The 16,276-nt window shown below is 40.9% G+C and overlaps 1 protein-coding gene across 1 annotated transcript; it reads left to right on the forward strand.

The window, feature by feature from the left end:
* Positions 1-212: 212 nt before the first annotated feature.
* LOC107103425 (G-protein coupled receptor 56-like) lies at positions 213-9,639 on the forward strand. The gene is made up of 10 exons (XM_015403132.1): positions 213-248; positions 2,665-2,829; positions 3,206-3,364; positions 3,446-3,500; positions 3,581-3,672; positions 5,670-5,788; positions 8,482-8,762; positions 8,849-8,951; positions 9,046-9,365; positions 9,441-9,639. Exons 1-10 carry the CDS (start codon positions 213-215, stop codon positions 9,551-9,553), a joined length of 1,443 nt encoding a protein of 480 aa, XP_015258618.1. The 3' UTR covers positions 9,554-9,639.
* The last annotated feature ends 6,637 nt before the right edge of the window (positions 9,640-16,276 follow it).

Consider the following 16,276-nt stretch of genomic DNA (forward strand, 5'->3'; position numbering starts at 1 on the left):
TTTATAATTATCAGGTCCTGCAGGTTTTATGGTTGCGTTTTGACTCACTTCTTGAGTCGTACACGTTGTTGTGTATTAAACATGAACATCCTAACTGGATGAAGGCAGAACATTATGGTGGAAAGTTAAACTGGTTGAACAGGTTGATAACAGACTGAACACTCTGAGGAAGGCAGAGGAAGTCCAGGTAGTTTGGAGCGAAGCTCCTAGAGATGCAGAGACAATCTGGCAGAGACAGACTAGGAGTGGTAGGTATCAATTAACAGAATGACAACTTTCAAAAACGAGGGTGATTAGGAGAGAGGCAAGTGTATCTGCTCACTCTAATTAGCAGGAGAGAGTAGAGTGGAAAAACAGCCAAGAAAACAACGAAACGGAGGCAGGTGGAATGAAACTCTATGGTTACACATATTTTCCTATTTTTGTCATTTTCTGCTTTAGTTCTGTTTGCTTACTTTTTGCTGGGTATTGTTCAAAGAAACTCTCCAGTGAACAATTTCTGCTACTTTTGCCTTAAAAGGTGAGGATATCTGGTTTGCTCTGTGTTACTGGATAGAACATGGTGCTGTACATGGAATCCTACTGTACCTAGTCTGAAAAAAACAGTTTACTGCTGTATAAAAGGACTCTTCGTACTGCAAGAGCAGCAAATTTCTCATTATTAATAATTATTAATAATTAATGATAATTATTGATTAATAGTAAATAAGAACCGGTGGCTATATCTGCCTGTAAATCCTGATGAAACTAAACCTTTACATAGACTACAGGCATGTCTGATCAGGACCTGTCATTTAAATCCCAGATCAAAGAGGTTTCTAGAATTTCCTTCTTTCATCTGAGGAATATTGCAAAAATGAGCAATCTCCTGTCCAGGGGTGATGCTGAGAAACTAGTCCATGCATTTGTTACTTCAAGGCTGGACTATTGTAATTCTTTACTATCAGGAAGTCCACAAACTGTAGTTAAAAGCCTTCAGCTGATCCAAAATGCTGCAGCCAGAGTTCTAATGAAAATTAAAAAGAGAGATCACACTTCTCATGTCTTAGCTTCTCTTAAAAGTCTTCCTGTTAAATCTATATTCTATATTACATTTAAAATCCTTCGTTTCCTGAAGCAGGTTTAAAAAAACTCAGATTCAAATCAGCAACTCTACATTAATCTAGCCTAAAGTCAGGAACTCTGAGTGTTTGGTTTCACAACGGCTGCTAGTTCAATTAGTTCAATCAAATTTAACTAGGTTCACTCAGTTTAGCATGTGCACAACAAGTATGAAAAGCCATTATAAGTGGAGCACCGATTCGACGAGTCACCATAACAACAGGCAACAGGAAGTGCCTATTTCACCCCAATGGAAATAGAGATTTTAATGCAAAAATTAGAAAAAAATATGTTTAAAAGACAGAAACAGAGCTACAGCTACAAAGGAGAGGATGATGGGAAACGAGAAGATTGTTGCCCGAGTTAATGAATAAGTTCATAGGAAGTGGGCTATGGCAGGCCGTTTTTACATTTATTTAAAGCACTCCTCTCTGTTGTTCCATTTGTAGATCACTAAAATAAGATTCTTCCTAATAACTGGAATAATATGTTTCCTAAATTAAGTATTAAGAATTAAGTTTTATTTATCTAGAAATGTTTACACATTTTAATTGGTCATTCTGACATTTATCGGCTTGACTGAAAATGTATTTATGATATCTGATAAATGTCTTTTCATAGTTAAAATAATAAAAATGCTGACCAGTAATATTAGGAATATGGAGATCTGGAATTAATTTATAGACATCCAGGATATTTATTCTAGATTTGGGGAATGTCTTTTTATTTGAAATGGCGTTCTTTGTCTTTCTTTTCTTTGTCATTTAGACAAAAAAAAATTTTTTTTTTTTTCAAATTTCAGGAATACATATTCAGTAAAACTAGTACATATCAAAACTGTTTGCTATAGATGTTGCTACCATAAAAATATTACGGGATTATTTCTTGAATGGTAGTAGATCAGTGTATCCTTTTAGGTAAAATCTTCTGGCAGCAGGTGAAACTAAAGTCTAAAAACGTTGTTCTAATATATAGAAGCTGTGGATCATCATGGGTCCCTCCTCATGTTGATTCAGTCTTATTTTACACAGTAAAGTGTCTGTTTGCAGCCGTGCTTCGGATGTTATCATCCCAATAAATGGCCGTTATAAGCGGCTATCAGGCCCATAGAATGGCTTCAGATAATGCCAGTAGGCTCATTAGGTTGTTATCGATTAAATGCTAATTCTAAACCTAAGGTAATTCATTTTTCCTGCAGAATATGTTCATCTTTATATGTATAATCTAAAACTAATTTTAGTTTTTCTTCATGTACTGTAAATATAACTAAATAAAAATAAATGATCTGCATCTCGCTCATATTAAACATTATTATTATTATTTTTTTTGCACAAAACTACTACAAATATCTTAATAACTGAGGAAATAAAACAATGTTTTCCCATTACTGAAGCTTTTTAGTTGGTTGGCAGTTTTCATTAGGTCCTTAGTTTATTTATTTATTCACGCTTGTCTCTTAAAGCTTCTGTCCCTTTGGTCCTGGAATATTTTTTTATTGGGACATAAATCAAAAGACTATATTTACAGGAAGTATTCTTTAACATAATTGGTTTTTAAAAAAAGCAAATTTATTTTCTTGTTTGTGATTCTGGTTTTAAGGCTGAAGAAAACCCTACACCCAAACACAGGGTCCGAATTCCCTCCTCGGCTCTTCGGAGAAGCAGAAGATCAGGGTCACAGAATGATGTCGTGCTGGTTGCCTCTGTGATAGGCAGCAGTTTCTTTCAGGTGGGATCCTCTAAACAAGGCATTCCCAAACTCGGTCCTCAAGGCCCCCTGTCCTGAAGGTTTTAGAGGTTTCCTTGCTCCAGCACAGCTGATTTTAATTGAAAGCTGATTAACTGGCTTTTGGTCTACTGCAATCATCATAACCAGCTGTGCTGAAGCAGAGAAACCTCTAAAACCTGCAGGACAGGGGGCCTTGAGGACCGAGTTTGGGGATGCCTGCTCTAAACTATCAAGTGTTACGGACTTTACAGAGTTGTATGATCTTCCACTTTATACCTTAAATTCAATATACTGTTCCATTCTTTGTGCTAATTTGCATTTAATTTAAAATTGTGTTCTTTTAGTAGGCAACTGAGATATTTGTACTGTTTTACAGCAAAAACCTCGGAGCAGAGGAAGAGGCCTGATTCCCCAGCAGCCTGTCAGCATGCAGGAAACTGTTTTAGGGGACCTTGTCCTATTTTTGAAGGCTGGAACTCAGCCAGTCAGCAACCTTACAGAACCTGTCCAGTTATTCTTCAAACACGACATAGGGGTAACAAAATAAATATGATTTAAAAAAAAATGCTGTACAGAAAACGCTTTCCTTCTGTTTAATCCCCTTCCTTTGTTTCAGGAGAAAAGTGGGAGGTGTGTGTTTTGGAAGGAGTCAGATCCTATGCATGAAGCAGGTGTGTGATGTGAAAACAACTCTTCTACGTCTAAAGCAAGGCATCAGCTCAGGGTTTATGTTTGTCTGATTTTCTTTCAGGGAAATGGAGTACCGAGGGGTGTGAAACCACCAAAACTGATGAGGAGTTTATTTGCAGTTGTAACCATCTCAGCTTTTTTGCGGTGCTCGTGGTAAATTAGTTTTTTTTTGTCAAATCAAACCATCATCCAAACTAAGCATTGGATTTCTATGCAAAACAGAGGGAGTAGGAACCAAAATATGTTTTTACGTACATACGGTGATCTAAACTTTAATATTCAGTCATTGTTTATAAAGTAAGGCACAATTGAAAAATTGAAGGAAATGTTTATTTACAAATCTGTTTAATTGGCTGATTCTCTGATTAACACTATCAATACCCGGTCTGTCTATTTAGGTATGGTACAGCGACATTTTATATAGCTTTGTAGTTTCCCCTAGAACTGTTTTTTAAACTGATGTTAACTGCTTCACATGTCAGCGGATATTTAATTTAACATCCTTCGGGGGTTTACTTGATAGCTGACTTCTAGATCGAGTTACATGCATGGGATTTATAAAAGCACCCTGTTAGTGACAGTCTGTCAAACAATCTGCAAATATGTTGAAGTTTGAGTTTTTGTTGAAGACATAGCTGTAACAAGACAACACCTCATCCATCCGTCTTCTCCCGCTTCATCCTCCAGGCAGCAGTGGGGCCGATAGTCTTTGGGCAAACAGTGGGGTACAACCTGGACAGGCTGCCAGGCTTAAGGCAACAAATAGACAAACAGAGACATACAACCAGGAACACAGACAGGACAATTTATGGAAGCCAGTTAACCTGACAGTCACATTTTAGACAGTGGAAGGAAACTGGAGAACTAACTACCCAGAAGTGTAACTGTAGAAGCAGTCGGTAATGGGGGCAATCTATTTATATCTGTATGAGTTCTTGGGGAGATAATCAAGCGGCTAAATCCAGGTGCAAGACCTCAGCTGAAGAAAAGTTTGTTTTGAACCTGGTTGTTCTGGTTGGGTCTGCTTTGGCTCTATTGTACTTCTACCTTTTCTATAACTCATCTAAGTTGACTTGTTCTGAGCTATTTCTCTATTTGGGCTGCTATAACATTAGGCTGCTGAATCACATAGGGACCACTTTCCCTATGTGGATCCTGCTTAATTCTTAAATCCCTATTCTCCCATTCTGTGGTATTTGTCAAGTTTTACTCATTACTTTTTGCTCTCTCTGCTTTTTCTCATCATAATAGCTTCATCTGGTCTGACCCTGTTTGGCTCTTAACTCATCCTGGATTTAAACATCAGCTGTGCTGCTGATTTTGACATCTCTGTATATATATTAGAGCTTGGCCTGTTTCCAGGGTAGTCTTGTTTCTTTTTCTATGACTAGCAAAAGCTGCTTGGAGCTCGTCTGCCTGAGCCAGTTAACAGTTACCTTTTGTTTATCTGCTTCTGTCTCCTTGAACGCCAGAGGGTCGCTCATACTGACCCTGGTTCTGCTAGAAGTTTCTTACCATTAAAAGGGAGTTTTTTTCTTCTCCAATGTCGCTACATGCATGCTCGGTGTGAGGGATTGCTAAAGAGTCAGCGACAAAATGCAACAAAGGTCTTGCCTTCCTCTAAATGCGCTTCCTGCAAGTGTCCTCAAAGACAGAGAGTTGGCCCAATTATTGCGAAACACAGAAATTCCCATATTAACCTGTAGTACTGAAGGTTAGGATGGAAAACATCACAAAAAGAGGTAAAGCCACATTGTTAGTTATGAATGCTAATCTTCTTGACATTCTGTCTGTCTTACTTTCTTTATCTTACAAATAAGCTTAATAACACAGTTTTTTTTTACCTCTGACACTATGCTCCCTTTTTTGGATATTTTAAAGGACACTAAGCTGCCAGGCTTTATACAGGGGCTAAAATCACACATGCTAATGGGAAAAAAATGAGAATGAATGTCACCATTCCCAACAAAAATCATTTAATAAGTCAATCTTTTCTTATTTTTACACACTGGTCGCCTTTATGACAATGACTTGTAATTAGCTTAGAGTCTAGGAGATAAAAGGCAGAATAAATGACATTGATGAAACATCTCCAAAGGAATGGTGTAGTTTGTATTTCAACTAAGCCCTATGTTTTTTTTCCTGTCCAGAATCCAAACTTAAAGGTGGATGAAAGCAGCGCCAAAACCCTCAGTTACATCACCTACGTCGGCTCAGCGCTCTCTGCCTTCTTTGCATTCGGCAGCCTGTTCATCTATGTTCATCTGCAGTAAGTTGTCCTACTTTAAATTAGACTCCATGTTTATTGCTCATGTAGGAATAAATACATTTATTTAGATTTGGTAATTTATTGAAAATCATACTTTCAAACTTCACAAATATGTTGAAGTTTGAGAGTTAGGTTTATCTTTGGTCTTCACAATGCTTTATTTTTACCAAAGCTCTAAGACACAAAGTTCTAAGTGTAAGAAGAGTATTTAGGAATCATATTGTTTTTAAGAAAAGTTTTATGCATTTGTAAATTTTAAAGCAGTTTCTAGATTTGCATTGAGTGTTTAACACTCTCTGGGGACAGAACATGTAAAACTTTAAAGAAATCTTTCTGACTGATGAGTGAAAGTGTAAAAATGCAGAAAAAGAAGGTCAACTTTGATCTCTTTTTCTATCTTATGTAATACATCCTGTTCTCAAAACCTGTTTCCCCGAAAGTTCATTTGTAGTTTAACACCTCTTATCTCCATTTTCTGTGTGTAAACAAAAATGATAAGGTAGCCAAGCCCCATCAACGTAACAGTGGGAAGGGCTCATAAAGTACCATTTAAAAAAACTTGATCCCCTTTGGATTAGGCTTTAGCTGTAGCCTTGCTCTCGTACTCGTCTTCTTCTGCTTCATCTGGGTCTGGGTTGCGGGTGCAGCAGTCTCAGCAGCCTCTCCCCAGATATTGGCGGCGCTCCCAGGACAGCCAAGAGTCATAGTTCCTCCAGCATGTCCTGGGGTGTCCCCTGGACCTCCACCCGGTGAGATCCTGAGGAAAAGATCCATGGGGCATTAAAAAAAAGATGTCCAAGCCACCTGAGCGGACTCCTCTCAATGTGGAGAAGCGGCTCTACTCTGAGCCTCTACACAATAACGAAGCTCCTCCCCCCATCGCTAAAGAAATGACCGGAATGATATCAAATGAAACCCCACTCAGCAGTTGTGCTAAACTCCGCGGGGAAAGCTCGTTTCAGCCGCTTGTATCTCAGTCTTTTGGTCATGATCCAGATAAGATGACCATAGCTGAGGATAGGAACGTAGACCATGCAGTAAATCGAGAGCTTTGCCTTTTTGCTCAGCTTCTTAACCGAAAGATACGGTGCAGCATCCACATTATAGCAGAATCCCCACCATCTATCAATCTCCCATTCCATTTCGTAAAAATTAAAAAAATATCCACTGGACATGGTTTCCAAGATTTGAAGACGTTTCTCCACCTCTCCAGGAAGCTTTCTCAATTCAAATGTCTGGATCCGCAGTGAGTTTGAGTCTTATACTCACTGCGGATCCAGACATTCAGTGTATTCTCATTATGAGTTCATATGAAATCGTACGAAAAGTTATGCACCGTAATTTCATACGTTTTGGACGTTTTTTTCGTGGTATGCGGATCTTACGCACCATTCAAGAACATAGAATTTAAAAAACAATTAGCCCTAACCCTAAACCTAATTTTAGCCCTTACTATCAACTACCAGACCAATTAGCTACTGACCCTAATATTAGTGGAATTCATGCCTAACCCTAACACCTGACCCTTGGCTTAGAATTACACTTAGCCGACCCCTAGCCTTAACACTTGCCCTAAACCTAACTTTAAGCCTTGCCCTAACCCTAAAACCTAGCCATTACTCTAAAAGCTAACCCTAGTTCTCCAAGTTTTACAAACTGGCTTGGCTATGGATCTGAGAGATACCAACGAACGTGCGTGGGCCCATGCAATGCCTTTGATCCCCTAACCAACTGCTCGGGTCGTCGGACTGGGTGGGGGGGGTCATCGAGAGAGTGTCTAACGCCTAACCCTAAGATATAAAACAGCAAGCAACGTAGTTAGAGACATGAAGAAGTGATTATTGCACTGTTTTTCCCAGTTTTACGTCCGTCCGCGGATCTGCTTTTTTTTTTCTGTCTGCCAGCGCATGTGCACTGATCGGGTTTTTTGAGGAAAAATGTCCAAAACGTACGAAAAAGTGTGCATAACTTTTCGTACGATTTCATACGAACTGATAATGAGAATATGTTGAGACATTTCAATTGAGAAAGCTTCCTGGAGAGGTGGCGAAACGTCTTCAAATCTTGGAAACCAAGTCCAGTGGACATTTTTTGAATTTTTACGGAATGACTATGACCTGGATGACTGAGAACCTTCATCAGCATACTCCCATTCCATTCGTTCCTTAGTCGTGAGGAGAGAACTGAGGTTCGGCAATCAGCCAGACTCCTCTCCAGCACCCAGGCATAGGCCCTCCCGGGAGGGCTGAGAAGTGTGAGTCCGTACTCGTGTTGTTGTGACTTGAGAAACAGCCTCCAGCCTCCCCCCAGAATTTGGGAGAAACTCTCTCAGAGGAGGGAGTTGGACACTTCCCTGACCAAGGGCTCCGCCAGATATTCCCAGCACACCCTCACTACTCGCTGGAGACTACCAAGTCTTTCTGGCTTCCTCCTATTTTAGGGTATCCAACTCACCCCCAGGTAGTGATTGCTGGGCAGCTCTGTCCCTCACTTCACTCGCGTCAAAGACATGCGGCCTTCAGCTTCTCTCAAGTTAAAAGAAGATTTTCATTAACCTAAGATGCCTCATTAACAAACTACTGCAGTTCAGTAATTAGCAGATTGATCCCTGATAGATTGCTTGACGTGGCTCTACACCACAATACTCCAACTTTCAGAAAACTAATAATGCATTGCTGGCTTTTCTCCTGCAGTCGGCGGAGGCCCGAGAAGGCCCTCGGCATCCACATGCAGCTGACTGGGGCATTGCTTTGCCTCCACCTCGGCTTCCTGAGTTCAAGTTTCTGGATTTATCTGCTTAAAGAGGAGCAGGGCGGCTGGGTTTGTCGAGGTCTGGGTTTCTTCTTGCACTGGTCTCTGCTGGCTACGTTTACCTGGATTGCCCTGGAAGGATTCCACCTTTATCTCCTCCTCATCAGAGTCTTTAACATCTACGTCAGTAGATACCTGCTAAAGCTCTCCATAGTGGGATGGGGTGAGTTTAGGAGTGAAGTTAAACCAGATTAACTTTGATTTTACTAATGTAGCTGAGGTTTGATCTTTCTCTTGCTGTCTCCTCAGGCTTTCCTACACTTGTTGCAGTGATTTGTGGGAGTTTAGGTGTTTATGGCAGATACACTCTGGAAATAAGGGATTCCAATAACAACACATCACCATCGCAAATGTAAGAAACTACCACAGTTTACATGTGCAACCAAGATTCACTGAAACACCCCGATGACCCCAGTTTCAATGTTTTGTTAATCCTCACTGAGCAGATGCTGGATGAGCAGCGAGTTCCAACAGAGACATGTAGTCTCGTACATCACTCTGGCTTTTCTTTGCCTGACTGTGCTGTATAATACCTGCATGCTGCTGGTGGTGGTGTTTAAAGTTTGGAAGATAAGAGGTGGACAAAGGGACTATGAATGCAGCGACTGGAAGAAGACAAACAGCAACAAATGGTCCAGGTTATGGAAGGATGGTACCACAGTTCTGGGCCTTAGCTGGGTCCTTGGGTTACCATGGGGATTGGCCAGCCTCACTTATGCTACTTTATCTGGAATCTACATTTTCACCATCTTTAACTCTCTGCAAGGTCAGTATATGTGACTAAATATCGGTATACATTGATATATGTTGGTTTAGCTAAAAAAATCAATTGTTTTTTCAGGTGTGTTTATGTTCCTGTGGGCTGTGGCTTTGTCGTGCAAGTCTCGATCGGAAATGAACTCCTCAGTCCGAGATCCGTCCACTCAGAAAATTATGACAACCAGCTTCAACTGATATTTTCTGCAAATGCAAACACAGTATTATGCCTATGTTAGGTGTTGACTCCCTGACTATTTTCTTTGCCTTCGAGTACAACCAACATTGCTTCTTATTTTATATGATATTTCTATATGTAAAATATAGTGCTCTAAAAATTTCTTTGACATGTATTTATTGTTTTATTTCTTATAGAATAATAAGCTAATACCATTTTTTTTCTTTACTGGATATACAAGTGAGGCAAAAAAGGTACACTTCACTTGAAAAGGGACATCCCCTTTTCTTCAATAAATGGCAAGGAGAAAGCTGAAGACTGCAGAGTGGGGTGGAGATTCATAAACTCTGCAGTCTCCTTCCTGCTCTCCTCGCGAGTAACTAAATTTATTGTCTCTGTGCCTTCTTTCTTTCCCTGTATGATGTTTTAGGCGCTTAGACCTGACAAAAGCCTTAAGAGAACATCTTGGTTTATATTGAGGTCAACAAGGTCTTCTAAAAGCATAACTACACTTACAGGCATAAATATGAGGAATGAATGCCTTTGGTTCTGCAAAGTATTAATTTATTTTCTCCCAAATTGGAAGAAAAACACTTGCCTTAAAAGCAAAGACCCCACCCGCCCCATCTGGGTCCACGTCATAGCCGTATTACTCTGTTTATGAGAATTGAACAATCTTAGACCTTTCAAGGCCTAAAAAGAACAGTTAATATCCCTGTGCAGATCAGCAGCTAAAAGTGGTTTCCTCTAAACTTTAAAACCAAATCCTTTATCAGCCACTGGGGGAATTAATTTCATTAAACTCCCAGCAGTTCTCCAGCGCACCGTTTTTTATATTTAAATCAAAATTACCAGTACACATGAAAATAACACTGGTTAAATTCTTACCGACTTCTTACATCTGAAGCGTTCCTCAGGCCGTATCATAGATCCAATCATAGATTGTTTATATTCCATTTGTCCGTAAGGGTCTACAGATAAGAAGTAATCCAGCATATTTGTAATAAAATCATTCCATGATGAGAAAATCAGCACATAAAGTCATTTTCTAACCATCAGATCCTTATAGATAATGTCTTGCTAATTACCCTAGTTTCCACAAACATTTAAGATCCATGTTGGGTATCTTTGTTTTCCTTACCTTCCTTAAACAAAATTGTCTTGCTGCTACTGGTTAAATCCACACACAATGTTTGGCTCTCTAGCCAACGAAATTACCTTAAAAACAAAGTTAAACTTGGCTAATTTGAATAGTGCAGCTATTGTGCATAATCTATATGTATAACATAAATGCAAGTATGTTTATTTTGCTCACGGGCGTTTTAAATGTGACATCATACTAATCCTCTTTGGTAGTGTACATAAATTGGGCTCGTTATAACTCTAGAAACATATGTTAACTGATATAAGATATACATTTAATCATGAAAAACTGCTTAATTTAGCATTGGTATTGGGTGATAACAGAGTTTTGTTGAAATAGTTTAAAAAGAGACAAGCCCACCTTGGTAAAGTCACAGATGCTCCTCGTCTTCTTATTCTGTGTCCTACTTTCATCATCTTAAACACAAAAGTTTAGTAACAGCACTTTGAGCACTAACTCTGGATTGCTATATCTAAATATTTGACAGGCCACAAAACTGCCAGGCTTTTATCCAGTGCTCAAAACCACACACATTAACGGAAAAGACAATACAGCAGAAATTGTTTTTCAACAATCTTGTCAAAATGTCTCCATGGGACTGACATAAAATGCATTTTATCTTAGCCCAGTTTTCTTTTTTTTAAATCCAGAATCCAACTTGTGAAAAGTACATCGCATTCATTGACTCAGCGCTCTCCGCGTTCTTTGCATTCAGCAGCAAAGAACGCAGTAAGGAGGTATTTAACTTGCACCTCTGGTTATAGTGTGAATGACATATGTGGTATAAAAAGATCCATAACTATGAGTTTATCCTACTGTCTTACATTAAATAGGACTTCATGCTTTCTTTCTTCTTCCTCTTCTTTTTTTATGTTTGTTTGCATATTGAAAATATTGGTATTTTTCTTTGCATTGAACGGTTTACGTAAGCGGATGTTACTTTCCACTTGTTGAACAAAGTAAAGAGGATGTCATGGTTTTGTAAGGCACTGACTGGTTAGTTTACCACACTTGACCTAAACAGTAGCATGGATGTGAATGTATTATAATGCAAGATCTCTGGAAATTTAAATCATTCAATATTTATTGCAGAGAACTTTGGAGTACCACACATCTTGGTTTTCATTTCTTGTCTTCTTCATCTTCATTTCTTGGGGTTCATTATTATTTGCAGTGAAACATATCCAGTAGTAATGTGGCTATAATGGACACACAGCAGAAAAGAGGCAATTACTCTAAAAGGAAGATCAAGGAGAGGCAGATTGCCTCTGAAAATGCACCAAAGCCACAAGTAAATTATGCAGAAATATTAAAGCAACATCTCAGCTCACAGTATGTTAGAGCCTGGCCACAAATGACTTCTCTATATGGAGAACTAATGCAAGATTTCAGCCAGTTAAGTAACAAAGACCCTCAATGACACTTAAGATAATGTTTTGTAACAACAGTTATAAAGCCCCGATCTTATGATTTAATAGAAATCCTGAGTGGAGCTAAAGTAAATGCAATCAAGCTGGCCTTGAAATCTAACTACCTTAATCTTTTAGTACCATTTCTGTCAAAATTGGCCAAAATTCTTGCAATCTGTGTTTGGTAACTTCATCCATCCATCCGTCCGTCAGTCCGTCCATCCATCCATCCCTTTCTTCGGCTTTATCCTGGGCCAGGTTCCGGAGGCAGCAGTCTAAGCAGAGATGCCCAGAGTTCCAGATCTACACACACCTCCTCCAGCTGCTCTGGGGGGACCCCGATGCGACCCCAGGCCAGCTCACAGACATAGTCCATCCAGCGTGTCCTGGGCCTTCCACTAGGCCTCCTCCGAATGGGACGCACCTGGAACACCTCTGAGGGAGGCGACCATCTGGAACAGATGTCGGAGCATCTCAGCTAGCTGCTTTCGGCGTGGAGGAGCAACGACTATACTCCGAGCAGCTCCTGGGTAACTGAGCTCCGCACCTGATCTCGAAGGGTGCGCCCAGCCACTCTGCGAAGGAAACTGATTTCCGCTTGTATTAGCGATCTTGTACTTCCAGTCATTACCCAGATCTCATGACCATAGCTTTGCTCCCCAACTTAGCTCCCTCTTCACCACGATAGTCCGATAAAGCGACCGCATCTCTGCTGACGCCGCACGATCCACCAATCAATCTCATGCTCCATCTGTACCTCACTCGTGAACAAGACCCGAAGATACTTGAACTCCTCCACTTGAGTAAAGGACTCTCCACCGACCTGAAGAGGGGAGACCACCTTTCTGCGGTGGCGAATCATGGCCTCGGATTTGGAGGCGGTGATCCTCATCTCGGGTACGGTGTGCCGCGACCGGGACGAAAACCGTATTTTTCCTCCTGGATCCGAGGTTGTCCAACAACATCACCAGTCGAGGTCACCATCTCCCCACCTGCACTGTGTTGGTGAAGCACTGCTTCCCCCTCCTAAGGTGGCCGACAGTTTGCCAGAACACTTTTGAGGCCGACTGATCTTTCTCCTCCATGGCCTCTCCGAACTCCTCCCAGAACTGAGATTTTGACTCTGCCTCTCAACTGACTCCGGAGTCCCACTAGCTAACAAGGTAGGCCTCCTTCTTCTGCTTGACGGCATCACTTACTACCGGGCACCACCACCAAGTTCGGAGATTGCCACTGTGACAGACCCCAGAGACCTTACAGCCACAGCTAAGAATGGCCGCATCGACAATGGAGGAAGAGAACATCGATCATTCTGACTCCATGTCTTCAACCTTCCTTGGGATCTGGGAGAAACTCATCTGGAGGTGGAAGTTAAAGACTGCATTAACAGAGGGATCCACCAGATGTTCCCAACAGACCCTCACAGCACGCTTAGGCTTGACAGGTCTGACCAGCTTCCTCCCCTGCCAGTGGATCCAGCTCACCATCCCCAGGTGGTGATCGGTTGAAAGCTCAGCTCCTCTCTTCACCCGAGTGTCTGAGACACGCACCTGGAGATCAGATGACATAACTACAAAGTCTTTTGGCCTAGGGTGTCCTGGTGCCACATGCACTTATGGAGACCCTTGTGTTCGAAGATGGTATTCGTAACGGACAAACTGTGATAAGCACAGAAGTCCAATAACAGAACACTGCTCTGGTTCAGACTGGAGAGGGGGTTGCTACCGAACACCCCTGACCAGGTCTTACTGTTGCTGCCCACGTGGGTGTTGAAGACCCCCAGTAGAACAATGGTGTCCCCAGTGGGAGCACCATCTAATACCCCTTCCAAGCACTCAAAGAAGGTCGGGTACTCTGCACTGATGTTGGGCCCATAGGCCCAGACAATGGTAAAAGACCTGTCCCCAACCCGAAGGCATAGGGATGCAACCCTCTCCTTCTCGGGGGTGAACTTCCAAAACATGATGACTGAGATGGGGGGGCAAAGTGTAATACCACCCAAGCCTGACACCTCTCCTTGCGGGCAATGCCATAAAAGTGTAGCGTCCAGCCTCACTTCAGGGGATGGGATCCGAAACCCAAGCTGTGCGTAGAGGTGAGCCCGACTATCTCCAGCCAGTGCCGCTCAGGCTCTCTCCCCCAGCGAGGTGATGTTCTGCGTCCCTACAGCTAGAAGCTGCCTGTGCTGACCAAGCCTATGAGGCACCCCCAGCCCCAACCCTCACCAAGTCCAGCACCCAACCCCTATGGATCCCTCTGCGGATGGTGGGTCCGCAGAAAGATGTGTGAATGTCATCCGTTGGGGCTGGTCCCGGCCGTGCCCAGTGGGCAAAGGCCCGGAAACCAGGCGCTCACATGCGAGCCCCAACCCCAGGCCTGGCTCCAGGGTGGGGCCCTGGCTATGCAATACCGGGCAACATCAAAGTCCTTGATTTTACTCTTTCCATAAGGGTCTTCTGAGCTGCTCTTAGTCTGATACTTAGTCACCCAGGATCTTTTTGCTATGGGAGACCCTACCATGGGCATAGCACCGGCAAAGCCCTGGACAATATAGCTCCTAGGATTATTCGGGCACTCAAACAACTCCACCACGTTAAAGTGGTACCTCGCACAGTGGACCAGAACTTTAATCCATGCTTATTTCCTAGTTTAAATGTAAATAACAGAAAATCTAGCTGTAAAGCTCACTGAATAACACAATGTGACCAAGCCTAATGCTTATTTTTACAGTAAAGGAACCAAAAATTAAGTGGAACCACCTCAATGAATTGAAAAAAATAACTAATGTCTCTCTCACTATTTAGAAATAAAAAAACAACAAAAATAGACATTTGCTATGAATAATACCCCAATGGATGTGTTTTACTCATGCAAACAGTGACTGTTCTGTCCCTGATTTAAAACAGTTTTAAACAAACTGCATTAATGTCAGTTTTTAAAGTTGATCAGAAAATATTTTGAAGCGTTGGTACACAAAAGTACCAATGCAAAAGCTATATATCATTCAGTCGGGTATATATTATTCAGGGTGTGTCGTTAAAAGACTTTACTCTTTATCTTTCATGTGGTTTTTTGTTTTTTTCTTCTGATCCATCACACATTTTGTCACCAACATATTTACTCACTTATCAGCATCACCATTAAAATCTCATTTTCACAGCTCTGACAGTCTGCTAATCATATTATTGCTTATCTGATCCCACATTATCATCACTTTTAAAGTAGCTGATGCTTAAGCTCAGATTTCATATCGCCATCTATCCTGTTATCCAACCTTTATCTTACTGAGTTAATGGATTAATGAAAACTGTGTTTCAAACCCATTCCTAAACCTCACTGATCTAGACCAATTGCATAAGTGCATTTATCTGCATGTGCAACTAAACTCAAGTTATAAAGCAAGAAACTGATAAATATGTAAATGGAAAAAAAATGGTAGAAAGCCTGCCATGAGTTTAATCTTCATAAGAACATTGAAACTATATTTTCTCTATGTATTAAAGTGACATAAAAAAGCCGTCTCCTTAAGAGAAGTCTAGCTCTGCTTCTCTTTTCTTTAGTTTGATATTATTTAAAAATCACAAAGAAAAAATGAAGGACTTTGAAGAATGATGTGAAATATGTTTAACTATCTATCAGCTAATAAATAAATAAATAAATAAATACCTGTTGTGTATCTTTGAACATTTGCTCTAACCCTCAAAAACGGATATAAATAGTTTATCTCTTCTCCTTCCAAAGCTTTGTTTATTCTTCTTATTTAGCATTGTGTTCTCTAATTCCACTTGTTGGGATATGAACTTTGCGTTCATACTAAATATGTGCTTTAAAAGGTTTTTGGACTGGGGATTCAACTGATCTAAAAACTCTACTCAATGCAACAGCTGTTGAATCAATGTTTCTGTGATGAGAATAAGATGTAAAGAAGTATCAGAATAAAACAAAAGTTAGTAATGTATTTAAAGTCGTAGGGAAAAAGCTGTTCCAAACGTTGCAGTTCCGAATTCTACCGAGTGGTGCCCGACTTTACACGAGTGAATAAAGTGAATGTGATTGGTCGTTTATAAAGAGGGCGGGATTGTTGGGGCTGAAGGTTCGCAAGCATGTTTGATTTTTGCCAGTTTCTCAGAAGCATCTTGCTAACCAGTTAGCAACTTAGTGCTAGTAGGTTCCCAATGGGAAATTCCATT

Source organism: Cyprinodon variegatus, unplaced genomic scaffold (genome assembly GCF_000732505.1).
Source record: "Cyprinodon variegatus isolate N-32 unplaced genomic scaffold, C_variegatus-1.0 Scaffold1443, whole genome shotgun sequence".
Lineage (NCBI taxonomy): Eukaryota > Metazoa > Chordata > Actinopteri > Cyprinodontiformes > Cyprinodontidae > Cyprinodon > Cyprinodon variegatus.